Below are 14,449 nucleotides of genomic sequence, written 5' to 3' on the forward strand. Positions count from 1 at the left end.
TAACTGTGGTGTGTCTTCTCCATTTGCTTTTTCCCCCTTACCCTGCCCATTCCTTCTTTTTTTTAATCCTTCCACTTTTCTGTTACATTCTTGCCCCTGTTCACCATAGTTCTTCCAGATACCTCCAACTTCCTCCTCTCCACAAATTGCTGTTCCTCTTTCCCAGATGGTATCCCCACAGCTTATCTCCCAACTCTTCTGCTGCCATACATTACCTTTCCCCTTTTATGAGGAGTGTGCCACTCAATTTCTCTTAACCAGTGAGATTATTCTCACATATCATTAGTATGACCTCTCCGGTGATATATCACATTAGAGCAAATGGGGATGACATTAGCCAGACCAAGTGATGAGAAAGCCCAGAGGTCCCTCCCCCTCTTAAAGAAAAAAAAAAAAAATGGGAAGGAGAGAATCAGGGGGCAAAAGGATTCTAGACTCCTCCGCATGGAGCCAGTTCCTCCTCCCAATCCTAAATTTCCTGAGAATAAAGAAGGTGTCGCTATTTCTTATGTTACAATACACCCTAAAACAAGGATCATGCCAGTTTCTCCCCAGCCACCCTGTACCCTCACCACTCTCTGAAGTTGTGGCTACAAGCAAGCTACACCAGCTCTGTGAAATAGTAATACATGAAGTTAAAAGCTACTTTAATTTTAATTTGTTTTTAAGAAACTTTAGCTTTTCTGTCAAAACGCCTATATTTAGTTTGATGGAGGTTTTTTTTATTATTATTAAATCGTGCAACTCTGGATCACCTTCCTTTTCTAAACGACTCCGCTTTCCTTTCTCCAGGACATTGTCCGTTCCCTTTTCCCTCCTCCTTTCAATCCACCGTGACTGAGAATTTAAGTAACAACTCAAAAATGTAGCCTGAGACAGTGTGAGAAAGAACTTCACTCTTCCTCCGGCTCACGCTGTCTTGCGATGTGTAAAGAAATCGCTCGTCACCGCGCAGGCAGGCAGAGATCTTCGCTGAGACAAAGGGAGTCGGGTTTTTTTCAACCTTTAATTACACAATTTCCTCACCACCTCTTTACAACGAAATGGAGAGAAAGGCGGCCCGAAGTCATCTCTCCGCACATCCGCCATCGCCCTTAAAAAAAAAACAACCCAGAAAGCCGGTTTGGGAGGTTTGTAGCAGCCCTGCAGCCCCCTAACTCAAACCCTCCTGAAAGTTTGATCTTCGCAGCAGGGACCACCGTATTAAAGCAGTTTCGCATTACTGTGGGTTGAAACTTTCATACGTGCAAGCAGCTGTATGTAAAATCTAAAAGTATCTAAAATACAGAACGTAATGCAAAGGACCTATAAGGGACGATGCAGAAGGTCAGTACATATGTTTAAAACGCCTGCGTTTGTTCCCGCAGGCGGTATGTGTGCCCCAAGTCCCCCGGCGGGTGCGGGACAAGGCGGAATAACTGCCCCCCGGCTGCGCAGCGCAGTTGCCCAGGGAGACCACAGCGAGCTGCCGGCGGGCACGGCCCTGCTGCCGCACGGGGAAGACGGAGACGGGCGGGAGCCTGAGGCGACGGCCGCGCCTTATTGATGACCGGACTGATCCAGACCGATGCAGCCCAAGCCGAACCCTTTAAACCGGCGGGCGGGGAAGGGGAGGGGTGGGAACGGGAAGAGCGGGAGGGTACAGGCGAAAGGGAGGGGAGTGAGCTGCTCCTCCAGGCCCTGCCCTGGGCGGCAGCGGTGAGCCGAGCAGGACGGAGGTGCGGACCGTGCCTGGCACCTGTGCGGCAGGCGGGGCAGAGACTGAGGCGGCGCTGGGTGCGGTGCGGCCCGGCCCGTCCGGTCCGTCCGTCCTTCGGCGGCTGAGTCCCGGCGCTGGCGAGGCTGAGGCTCTACAGGTTACCAGCGCGGAACAGAGCCGCGCCCGGCTGTTCCCATGGCCGGCCTCGGTCCCACCGCCGAGCAGGGCTACATCCGCACCGTTCTGGGCCAGCAGATTCTGGGGGAGCTGGACAGCTCCAGCCTGGCGCTGCCCTCTGAGGCTAGGCTTAAGCTTTCGGGTGGCCGGGCAGGGGAGGAGAAGGCGCTGCGGATCCAACAGCAGGTCCAGCAGACGCTGGCCAGGAAGAGCCGGGGCTCGCTGCACAACGGTGAGTCCCCGCACCGGACCGGCGCCCCTCCATGCTGTCTTGTGGCTGTCTGTGGCGGAGTTGGCGGCGCGGGAGCGCAGGAAGGGTCTCCGGGCCGCTGTCCCAGGGTGGGGACCTGAGCCGGCCTCAAGCAGCCGCCACCGTCTCCACGGCTTCCCGACCCTAGGAGGTTCAGGCTGCTCGGGACAGCCGCGGTACGGGTCATTGACCTTCACCGAGTTTGACAGGAATAGTGGCTCTGTTGCCTCTTTTTTTATGTCTTTCTTTCTTTCTTTCTTTCTCCTCCCCCCCTCACCCCACCCAACCCAAGTGAGTCACAATTTTCTCCCTCCCAAACATTGTAGCATAGGTGAGTGTCGAGGGCTGCTCCCGGGTCACCGCTGCCTGAGGGGTGGATCAAGGAGAAATTCTTCTAATCCAGCAACATTTTACTGTGCTGATTTTAATGCTTTAGTATTACCCACGGGCCCAGTTTGGAAAAAGAATGGGAGGACCCATTGGGATTGTTTTTTCATACATTACCTCGAAATAAGAGAGAAAAAGCATACTAAAAGGAGATTTGGCACAGTAACTCTAGGAAAGGTGTGCATGGGAAGCATGGAACGATAAGCTGCCAGGCATTATTTACCGTGTTGAGTTCTTTGATGTGTGAGATACAAACTGACGTCAATCGGTCCTCGCTTCTAAGATCCTGTAGCCGGAAGGACAGATCCGTCAGGAAGGTCTGCTCATTCCTGCCTTTCACCCCAACCAGGGTTCCACTTTAGCATCAGGTGCCCACAGCGTGATTTTGTCAGGTGCTGAGGGTTACAGGCAAGCTGCTAGAGGGGTGTAGTTTTCACTTAGTGGCAAAGAGATGTTTTCAAAGTCAATATTTTATATATATATATAAAAAAAAAAGCTACCATTACCATGAAGACTTTAATCCCGGTTTTAAGTAGGGAGATATGACTGATTTATGGGCTATGTACCCTCTTGTTCCGTTGTTGTTAAAGAAGCTCTTACCCTTAATTTGCAGAAAGCTGTGAGCTTCTTTACATTTATAGCTATACTTCACTCATCTATCTTGTCAGGCAGAGGAATGTTTCCTTGTGTTTCATCTGGCTTCTATCTAAAAAATGCCTCACAGTGAAAAATGCATACAAAACAGACACTGATTTACTCTGATCAAAAAAGTTGTGTACACAAATAACGTAAACAGGTACACACAGCTGCACAGTGTGCAGCTACACATGCAAGTCCTTAGCTTGGCTGTCGTGCTTTCAATAAGGTTCCTGAATACTTTTGGAGTAATTTAATTTCTCTTTCTCTTAACAGAGAGGTTAGGTAAATCTTTTTAGGCAATAGTTAATAGATTATATGGTGTCATGAACCTGAGATGATGTCTCTAGGCCATGCATAAAATGCTACGAAGACAAAGTTTCCATCCTCCTAATTCATCTTGACTACTCTGGAATATATTAACAGACCAAATAGATTTGGGGATAGTTGTCTTGGAAAAAATAAGTGGAACTGGAATGCACTCCATGTATATTTATATCTATCTATATTGTAAACATATATAATGTGAATCAAATCCCTATCATGCATTTAACATACTGACTTTTCCAGGGGGTAAAAGAAAAGTATATATGCATATGCCCCTCAATGTGCTTTCTATACAGACATACTCAAAACTGTGCTGTGCTTTGAGAAATGTTCAAACTCTTATATGTAGGATATTTCTTTAAAACATGCACTCTTTTACATGCAAAAAACTCATTTTCTGTGAATTATAGCAGTTTTCTAGATGGCATTCCCCAAGGGTCCCATATTGCTTGCAGCTGCAAGGAAGATGATACAGAGATTTAGAAGGAGCAGCAGCAGGCCCCTGTGATAACTGCCCTATCTGTAGAAGTATTTCGAGCTCTGTTCAACGAGGTACTTAGCACATACCTAACCAGAGTATTCACATACGTGCCTAAAATTGGCAGAGTGAATAACTGCTGGGTATGAGAAAGCAGTAGTAGTAAAGGTCTTGCACAGTATTATCTGTGCACACCCACTTTCCACTAACTACTGAAAATTTTGATGCCACAAGAAATACTATGGTTCTATGATTCTACTGTTAGGAAGCATAATTTCTTCTTAGAGTTTCAAATTAAAGGTGTCTGCTCAGCCTTCAGAATTACCTTTAAATGGAGAACCATCTTTTTTGCTTTCTACTGCCATATTGTTTACTGTTTCATACCCTTTTCTCTTCTTTGATTTTTTGGTTTGTTTGTTTTTTTAATAATAGAAATTCAGGTCATCCTCAGATTTGAGGATTCTACCAGCTGCCAAATGACTGATGTTACATACTGCTCAACTTTTTTCAAGACATTGTCAAATGTTAATGCTTTCTCAAGTAGTAGTGTAACAACAGCTGCAACTTTTCCAGTTCATCAATTGCTGAAACATTATACATGAAAGATCTCGCTGCCTTTAAAAATGTTCAGCTAAAGTAGCTGTATCAAGTTTCTCAATATTGTTAACAAAGAAAAATGGCAGAGTCATATATCTTTATAACTAGTGTTTCGCAGCCCCCATATTGATTATTTTATCTATATTCTGGGAGCCTATTAAACATAATTCTCTTTGAGTCAACTTGCCTCTGAGCTTACATTTAGATTTTGATTGGCTTTTTAAATGAACTTCTTGTATTTCTGTTTCTTTAGTGTAATCCCTGGACTAAAGTCTGCTTTCCTGTACATCATGTACATTCTTAGAGTTCCACTGTAAAAAATGACTGCAAACTTATGTAATGTATCATACAAACCCAAGCAGCCTGATGAACTCCTGTCCGTGTAGAGATTCTTTCTCTAGCACAGTTTTATAAACACAGTGTGTTCATAAAATCTAGAATGATGTGATTTACAAATCAACAGCATCATTTACAAGGTGGTTATTCTTCATGTTTATAATTTCTAAAATTCTTAAGAGTAGGTTTTTTGAAACTTGCTTTGAAGTGGTTGGGGGAGCTTTCTATCCTTAGCCTTCTATTGTGCAGAATTCTGACCATTTTAACTTCTTCCCAGTGATTTTATGTTTATATCTTTGTGGGAAAAGAAAGAAGAAGAAAGTCCTTGGTTTTGACTTCCAATAGTTGGTTTCATTCAGTTCTTCAGCTCTGCTTCCTGAGACGGAAGAAATCTTAACTTTGAGCACTTGTGTAAATGCACTGATCAGCACAAAGGAAAAAATGTTACAAAAACTCCTTTGGGACCAGGCAAGTACTGGCAGAGCGATGAAGGAGTGTGATCCAAAAGAAAGCTCTTTGATCTCCGGATGAAGTGATTCAGTGAAGTTTTGGGTATGCCATTCTTAAGTGTCACCATGTCAGTCCATCATGACTGCTAGGATAAAACATCCAGTAACACGTGTCTGAGAGACTGTCACCTACCTGCTTGAGGCAGGAGTGGGCAGTGGATACTCAGCAGATGAGCACTCAAGATGCAGCAAAATATTGCAGTCCCTAACAGACTTGTGTGTACAAGACACAGCTACATTGGTGTCTTGCAGTGGGAGGTTTGAAGCCAAAGATTGGCTTTCATGGTAGCTGTTCAAATACAAAAGCACTGAAAAAGACTCTCAACTAAGAGTTGACGCTCTATGGCTTAAGGTGAATTTGATACACCTAACTCCTTAATGGACAACTCTCTTTTTGGTATATTGTATATCTTAGAGATGCCTCTTGTCATTCTTGGGTTTTGAAATCCAGGCAAACAGGAGACTGATCTGTCTGCAGCCATAGGCTGTTGATTGTGGGCAGGGGGAGCAAGTCCTTTGGAGGTATTGGACCTTGTGCAATTTTTACCGTACAGTCTCCCTCCTGAATAATTGTTTCAGGTCTCAAAGTTTTGTTATTACTGTCTCCCTCCTGAATAATTTTTTCAGGTCTCAAAGTTTTGTTATTACTGTTGCAGTATCAGGTGATTTTTGTACAGCTTTTATCTCAGGCGTAGAGAAGAACAGAGAGGCTTAGTTTTCCTCCTGCACCAACCACATCCAAAGCATTCCTGAGCTGCCTTAGTTCATACTGACAGGGAAGAGGGGAGACTGTGATAAACGGTTCCACTCCGTTGCCCACACATGGGTGTCTGATGCTGTTTGAGATGCCTGGGTTTTCCAAAATACCCTCATGGGTTGACAGACAAAACACAGAGCCTATAAGAAACCCTTCTTTTTCTTGACTGGCTGCTGGAAATCGAATGTAGTATCCTATGGCCTCTCAAATAACTTTTTTTTAACTTCCCCCCCCCCCCCCACTATGGATGAGTAACTGAATAGTGTGCATATTTTCTGAGAATTTTTGTGAGACTGAAAACACTGAATCTCAGAGTTAGAAAATATTCATCCTAACTTTAATATATTAAAAACACACATTCCCCTAAACCCCCCTGCCATAGGCAGGGATACCTCACATTAGATCAGGTTGCTCAGAGCCCTATCCATCCTGGCCTTAAAAACATAAAGGGATGGGGCTTTATCACCTCCCTGGGCAACCTGTGCCAGTGTCTCACCACTCTCAAGTTAGGAACTTCTTCCTAACATCCAATCTGAATCTACCCACATATAGTTTTGTTCCATTCCCCCTAGTCCTATCACTACGCTACATCCTCATCATCTTTCTTGTAAGGCCACAATAAGGTCTCCTCAGAGCCTTCTCCTCTCCAGACTGAATAGCCCTAACTCTCTCAGACTGTCTCCATTGTATAAATTTGTAGATTTTTGGATATTGGTGTATATTGGCAAGAATTTTTCTCAGTATGAAACAAGTTTCCTCTTACTGCTTTCTCATGCACTTGGGTAACCCTTGGGCTGTGGTAACCTCGTAATGTCATGGAGTAATTATTACAATCCAAATCATGAGTTTGACCAAGCTGCATCATTCCACTCTCGTGACGCAAAGTTACCATGAATGTGCCTTAACAAATCGCCTAATACATGTTTAAATCTGTCCCATGTGGCCAAACTGGAGAAAAAAAAAAAAAAGGAAAGTATGATTAAATAAACAAAGTAACTGCAGAGTATGATTTAATTAGGCCTAAAATCATTGCAGTCTGCTGTTATATTGGATTATACTAGACACATACATTTGGACGTATCCAGGTAGCTATGTGCTAGTAAGAATCATTCATAAATTATTCTTGTTGCATGAGTCTTCTGTTTATTTTATGTCCTTTGCTAGCTGAAGACACTAAGGATCAAAGATACAGGTGTCCTGAAGTTCCTTTGGATACCCATGTGCACCTAATCAAGTCTCAAGTCTAACTGCATGAGTTGAAAGCCTCAGCTGTTTGACACACCTACACCAGGTGCTTTCAAAAATCCCAATAGGCACTTGCCTGCATCTTTTTGGCACCTGAGTTCCCTTGGACTGGTTCTGGAAGTGTAAACTTTGGCAGTTTTACCGACTCATGTGATTGGTTCTTTAGATTTCTTTACTGCAGTATCTTAGGTAATAATCTGCTGCCTTGAAACTTCATGGCCAATTAGCTTCCTTACTGACCACTTTCATCTGTTCAGCCTAACTTCTGCAGCACACATTGACCTCGATTATGACTGGTTTGAGGTATATCATGCTTTCAGCTTCTGTTTCACCCCTTTAAGCCTATCTGTGTTAGTTATATTCTTATATGCAGATTCTCATAGTAACACAGGAACCTCATGAATAACAATTTTCAGTATCTGTTAGTTTAAAAAAATTATTAATAGAAACACTTTTTCTTGGGAAATGCATTTTGTCAGTGAAAAAGAAACAGGCTGAAGGTTTTGGTTGGTTGAATACTTTTTAATTAAAAGAAGAATGCACTTGTAATGAAATAATCAGAAAGCACTGTTCTATTTTCAAAACTGGGTCATGGAAAAAGAATCAGAGCAGCTTTTACTGTGGATCTTCGATATTATTTGTAGGATTGGTAAACCTTTCAGGTACAAATCTGAAGTGTCATTAAACAGCCTTACCTTACAGCATCACATGCCACCATAAGCTGTAGAATTTGTTCATGAACTCCATGTTCTCTTTGGGTGAAGCACCGAGAAGATTAGTGAAGCATTACTTTCTGCAATATACTATCATTAAATTAGCACCTAAGAGAGAAGAAACACCAAGAGTTGAGGTAGACAGTTGTGAAATAAACTGTGTATAGTCAGTGTATGCTATTTGTTTACAGTGATACATGGTGAAAACTGTATTTCTGGGGTGCACAGTAACAGAATTATGTACATCAACCCATGTTTCTCATCTACAATATACAGCTGGAAGATTTTAATTTCTTGTGTACTGTGCATGTTCTAGTGAGCCTCAAAGGTAAACCATACGTACGTATTCAAAGTGCTTACACTGGAAAATGAGTGTCCTTAGTAGCTGTTCAAGAGTCCCATTTTTCAGCACTGAATCGTCTGGAATGTTTAAAATATCATCTTGCTTTGTTAAAACATTTTTCATTAAATGGCTGCATGAACAGCAAGACTTCAAAAAGTTAAAAATGCATCTTAAGTAATATAAAAATCAAACTGAAAAAATGGTTTGTATCCTCAGAAAGCTTTGCTTAGCTATGTTTTGAGTGTGATACACTGAATGTAAACCTACTTTGATAATTTCCCTTTCTGATTTTTAGCTTAATGGCAGTGCAGACTGGGACATTTCCCTAGTATTTTAAATTGTCCTTCATACTAGTATCACATTTTGTTAAAATCTTACTAACATTAGTCTTTGTTTACAGGCAGTTTGCACCGTGCAGCCAGTGTTCCAGAGCGTGTCTATAACATGGGGATTACTGAAAATGATTTTGCACCAAGAACTCCCTATACTTTCTCATCTTACCAGGTGAGGAAGATCACAAAGAGAAATATATATATCACACTCATGGTGTATTCACTTTGTTACCACAAATAATAGCATGTAGAAGGTGTTTCAAGGTTTGCTTGCTTGTCTGCTTTTTAAGCCTGATGTATAGAAAATGAGATTTTTATAACTGAGGTCTCTTGATCTTTTCCCCCTGCCAGTCAGTTCTGAGCCCAGTGGCTAAATTCAGCTTGGGTACAGATGGACTTTTTTGCAGTCCTGTTGGTTTTGTGAGAATTGGCATCAGGGCAGAAAATTACAAAACATGTTAACTTTAATTCTGGCAAGGGCTGTGACAAGTCATGTTTTTATCTGCCCCAGTCAGTCAGAACATCAGTAGCTCATAGCAGGCAGAGGCCATGCTGCTGCTCACCAGGACAGAGAGCTGGAGGTTGTTAGAAGTCCAGCAATCCCATGGGGTAATGCATGACATAAGTAGGAGCTGAGATTGTGGTGAAAGAGTTTAGGAAATTAAATATCCTAAACCACAGGAGAACATACAGGAGGACAAGTAGAGTGTTCCTTATAATTTACAATAATCCTATTGCAACTTCTTGTAACATTAAAGGTTTCAGCGGTACAGTCCTTGCGATACAATAGTGTTTCTAATTTGTCTAATCATAAATTCAATTGTTATTCTAACTTTTTTTTGTTGTTTTTTTTTTTTTCCTGGTTCATGGCATGAATGCTTAGGTAAATAATTGTTTTTCTGCAGAGTTTGTGGCAGAGTTCATAATTGGCATGAACCTATCAGAGGGAGCAACCCTCAGACTTGGACGTCAACGTACAGCTCAATAGCAATGTTTCAGCATAATCCACAGTAGTAAACAATTTAGTTTGAGAACAGAAATATTTATATAATAAATAGCTGTATACAGAGGAGCCAATACTTTCTTAATTTCAGATTACTCAAGAATACCTTATTGGCATTAAAGGAAATAGCTAAGCTTCTGCCTAGTTAGTGAAGCAGCATTGGCTCCGTATAGGGAGAGTTAGAACCATTACCTAAATACGTTTCCTTCTCTGTCCTCATATCTTCCATTCTTACCTATCATCCAGTGCATAATACTTGACATAATATTTGATGTGAATCTCTTCTTTCTAGAAGAGAGGGCAAATTGGAGGTAAAAGGAAAACTACAAGATAATATTACAGGTTTCCAGACAGAGAGAAAAACAAACAAAAAAAGCAGGGGGGGATAAAAAAAGTGAGACTATCTGTCCTGTGTCAAAGTCAGAAAAGGCCACAAGGTCTAGTATTTCACAAAATCATTAATTTCCTTGTCCCAAAACAAAAGATACAGATATCCTTGCATAGTTTCTGCAGAATAAACAGATACAGCCAGTGATCCTTGCCTCAGTCTAGTAGTTTCAGCAACCTTTACTCCTTTTGTGAGTTGATTATCACCCTCAGACTCCACAATACAAATCAAGGAATTTCGGTCTGACAACTATCTGCTAAGAACTGCCCCTTCAATCAATAAGTTCTCAGTTTACCTTAAAAAGGGCATTTAATATTAAAAAACTTAATCCAGTATGGAAATGGAATATATGGGGGTTTGTTTTATGACTGGACGTCACTATGCTTACTGATTTGAAAAAAAAGTTGGGCCATAACTCGTGTTTTAAGGCCAGATAGTTTCTGAGTAGAATGTGATGTACAGTTGTACATAAGATGTGCATAAGAAAAAGGTAGAAAAATTGGAGAGGCCCCAGATGGAGATGTAGCTAAACAGTAAAAATCTTGTAGGCACACCCTACAAAGAAAGGTTGAAGGGAGATGGTTGAGTTTATAAAAAATTATTATAAAGCAAGGTGATGGTGCATTACTGTCCATGCCCATTAGGCATAGAAAACAAAAAAATGCTCTTAAATTGCAAGTGTAGAATTAGGGAAGCCATTGAGATGGTGAAATTGTCCTTTTGGTTTCCTCTCTCTGTTTGTAAACTCCTTTTAAGAGATCAGACAAACAGGGGGAGGACCGTCTCTTTTTACTAGATCCTACCACAAAGGAGCAGGAGGGCTAAGTAACCTTGTAAGATTAGTAGCAATATGCAGACACTTTTGTATGATATTTTAATATCTGACTGATTAATCTTTTATTCCCATCTGTTAGACAGCCTTGAATTTAAGTTTAGTAACAGATGTGGAAGTTAATCCCCAAGGAGATTCAAACTGAGACTAAAATCTCTGTTAGTAAGCAGACTGTTCACTACCAGGCATAATTGACTTGCACACTGATTTTGAGTTAATGACAGAAGACTATAGATGCTTACACTTTGTCTCCTAATATTTGGACTGTTGTTCCTGCCTTTGCTAGGTAGAAACAAAGAAGTGTTGTGGAATCCCATTTAATACGCAGTTTTGGTGATGTTCGTATTTTGTTTTCCGATTCTGATAGCAGACTTTAGGATTTTTATCTTTAGTTTCTGGCTTGGTTTCTTTGCTATTAATCCTAAATGCTATGATCTTACTGTGACTCCTGTTCTTTTATGCACCACTGAACAGGTGACTTCACCATCCTCTTACACAAATGGCTGGGGGACAAGGATTACCTACAAGGCAATGGAAGAGAGAGCTCAAAGGCAGCCTCTGAAGAGACTAGAGGTTTCACCACAACAAAGTCCTGAAAGATTGACATATGTATCCAACAATTTTCAATATGATAGAGGGATATCAACTGGATTCTCCATGAGGCATGGAGATAGCAGATGCAATGGGACTGTCCCACCAAGATATGCTCGGTCTGAGATTGTTGGTTACACTCTCCGTGATTCAGTGAACAGGGGACGCTCCTATAAGAGACAGTCCCAGATGGGGGCTAATAATGATGTCATCCTTGATGGTATCTACCCCAACCCTGCTGTACCTCTGTACCATCAAGCAGGCAACAGTCGTAGCATGACCAACCTTTTGGAGAAGGAGAACTATCTGACATCAGGCAGTGCGATGGGACAAGTGAGATCGCCAGTTGCTTCCCATTTGGAGTCTCAGAACAGGCAATCTTTAAGGTCCAGCTGGTACCAAACTACATTGAGAAGCACACAGACCAGGAGGGACGCTTCCAAAAAAGCTTCAATAACCAGTGTCACTGCAGAAACAGATGGGAAGAGGATGCCATTGACAGCTGCTGTGGCAGCAGCAGGGAGAAATGGTTTCCTGCACAGTGAACAAGTCACCGTCAATGGATCTCAGCTAGGGTAAGCCCAGTGAAGGACCTGCTTTGGTTCTGGGGTGTCATAGCTGAAACAAACCTGTTCATTTAAAATAAAGAAAATAAACGAACAGCTTATGCTTCAATAGCCAACACAGTGTATGAAATTTTAGTGCAGAGGAAGCAGAAAGTAGATTCACTTTTTAAAATCCAGTGCAACAGAGGAAAGGAAGCTAAAAATATATGTATGTATGTACCTGTCCTGAGTTTGGCTAGGATAAGGTTAAGTTTGGGGGGATTTTTGGTTTTGTTTTATCTACCTCTGCAGTACTTATTGCAGAATCCATACCTTCTACTTAGGTTTGGGGCCCCCTTTTGCAAAGAGTTAATAAATTCTATAAGGAGACATGAAGTAGTCATGTCTGAATAACTTTCAACTTAAGTCACAATACACAGTATTGTATTGGCAAATTTTGTGGTGGTAAGAGACCAGATGATTTTAGCACTGGTTCTCACAAGAATAGGTCAGAAATCTACCAAAGAAGCAGCTTTTAGCAGATTGGCCATTTCCAGTTAAAGATTCTTCATGGTTTGAAATTTTAGTTTCAATAAACTTCAGTTAAAAGACAGGCAGAATTTTCTCTTAGCTCTGTAGCACCATCCACCCCTAGAACAAATACAAACTGTTCTGAATCTCAAACATGGAGCTTCTCTTTACCAGGAGATCTTGTATGCTCTGAGGACATTATCTTAATCTGAAGCCCTGTTAGCTCTGTGGCAGGAATACCCAAAGCTGCCCCAGACTTCAGGAAAAATTGTTTAAAATCTTAAAAGCATTCTTTTTTTTCCAAATTGCTCCACCTCAAAGTTCCCTTCCAGAGAATTCCAAATGTCTAAAATCCGTTTTCAAACCAGAAAATTTATCAGTTCTGAAATTCCTCTCACAAATGAATATTTCTTTATTTTAAAATAATTCTGAATGTTTTGAGAGCACTTAGGGTTAAATACACAGAACAGACCACTTGGTAAACAAGAGATGATTTTTTTGCAATGTTTACTGTTTTCTGTTGCTGTTTCGTAATCCAAACAGGATTCCAAGGTTTCTTAGGTAACTTAATCATGGCATAATTTACAACAGTGTATTGTTAAGAAGTGTCTCTTTTCCCATAAATGAGTAGCTGTTGATGTTTCTGAAGGCTATCTTTCTTCTTTGTCTAATTTGGCTACTGTGTGAGATGAGGTATATCACCTGATACCACTGCTATGTACAGATCAGGTGTTTCCTCTTGCAACTACACGCTGAGTATTGTGACTAGATTTACCAACACATACAGTCTTGTGCTCACATCTGATCCAGATCAAAATTTTCACTTCTGGGTGATGCAGGAGTTAAGAGATCTGGTATTAGTGATGTGACTCTTAAGTATTCAGTCTTTACAGCTAGTAAATACAGAAAAAAAAAATCCACACCTGAGAACTCACAAGAGTTAAAGATTTGAGAGTAATAATGCTGAAAATAGATACCTGGGAGGACTTTGTTTCTCAGTAAGACAATTTGCAAACAGGCATGTACCCTACTGACTTCATAATTTACTTATATTTAAACACATTCTTGAGTGCATTTGAGTCATAGGCAGCAATTTTTGTATTTAACTTTGTGTAGGAGCAATTTCAGTTCTTCTTTTGCAGGTGCAGACACTGGAGTTTGGTTGTTTGCCACACAAGCATCAACCAAAGTGTTTTTCATACATGCAGGTGTAAACATTTATCTTCAGTCACCATGCCAGTGACTTGCTTGATACCATGCTGAACTCAGGTGGAAGATTTGTGGCCTAACGTAAATATTTTTGACAGCATAATTCTATATGTGACAGTTGTTATGTTCAATTGGAAGTGCTGTGGAAACCTCTAAATTTCATTTTGCAGATGTTTACAGATGTGACTTATTTTAATACTTCTATTTAATTTACTTGAACATATCTTGTTTAGATTTTCAGATATCCTAGATTCTGCTTTAGTTTCCTATCTATTTTTTAGGGAGAGTGAGTGGTTCTTAATTCTACCCAAAGTTTAAATAGTCTGTAAAATATAATAGCCTGTATTAGTGAGGGGCTCATGAAAAGCAGCATGCAAGATACAATTCCACAGGAGAATTACACCACTGTATTCTTAAATGTTGAGGAAGAAATCATGGCCAATTTAGCTATGAGGTTCAACAAGGCCAAGTGCCAGGTTCTGCACTTGGGTCGCAGTAAGCTACAGACTTGGGGATGTGTGATTGGAAAGCTGCGACTTGGAAGGGGACCTGGGGATATTGGTT

The 14,449-nt window shown here is 41.2% G+C and overlaps 1 protein-coding gene across 1 annotated transcript in view; it reads left to right on the forward strand.

Moving 5' to 3' along the window:
- The first annotated feature begins 1,733 nt into the window (after window positions 1-1,733).
- Window positions 1,734-14,449, forward strand: part of PKP2 (plakophilin 2) — a 37,629-nt gene continuing 24,913 nt past the window's right edge. Inside the window, exons 1-3 of the mRNA XM_054386672.1 lie at window positions 1,734-2,108; window positions 8,855-8,958; window positions 11,475-12,175. Of these exons, the coding sequence (XP_054242647.1) occupies window positions 1,895-2,108; window positions 8,855-8,958; window positions 11,475-12,175 (1,019 nt within the window). The 5' untranslated portion in view covers window positions 1,734-1,894. The remainder of the gene's footprint in view (window positions 2,109-8,854; window positions 8,959-11,474; window positions 12,176-14,449) is intronic.

This window comes from Indicator indicator, chromosome 14 (genome assembly GCF_027791375.1).
Source record: "Indicator indicator isolate 239-I01 chromosome 14, UM_Iind_1.1, whole genome shotgun sequence".
NCBI lineage: Eukaryota > Metazoa > Chordata > Aves > Piciformes > Indicatoridae > Indicator > Indicator indicator.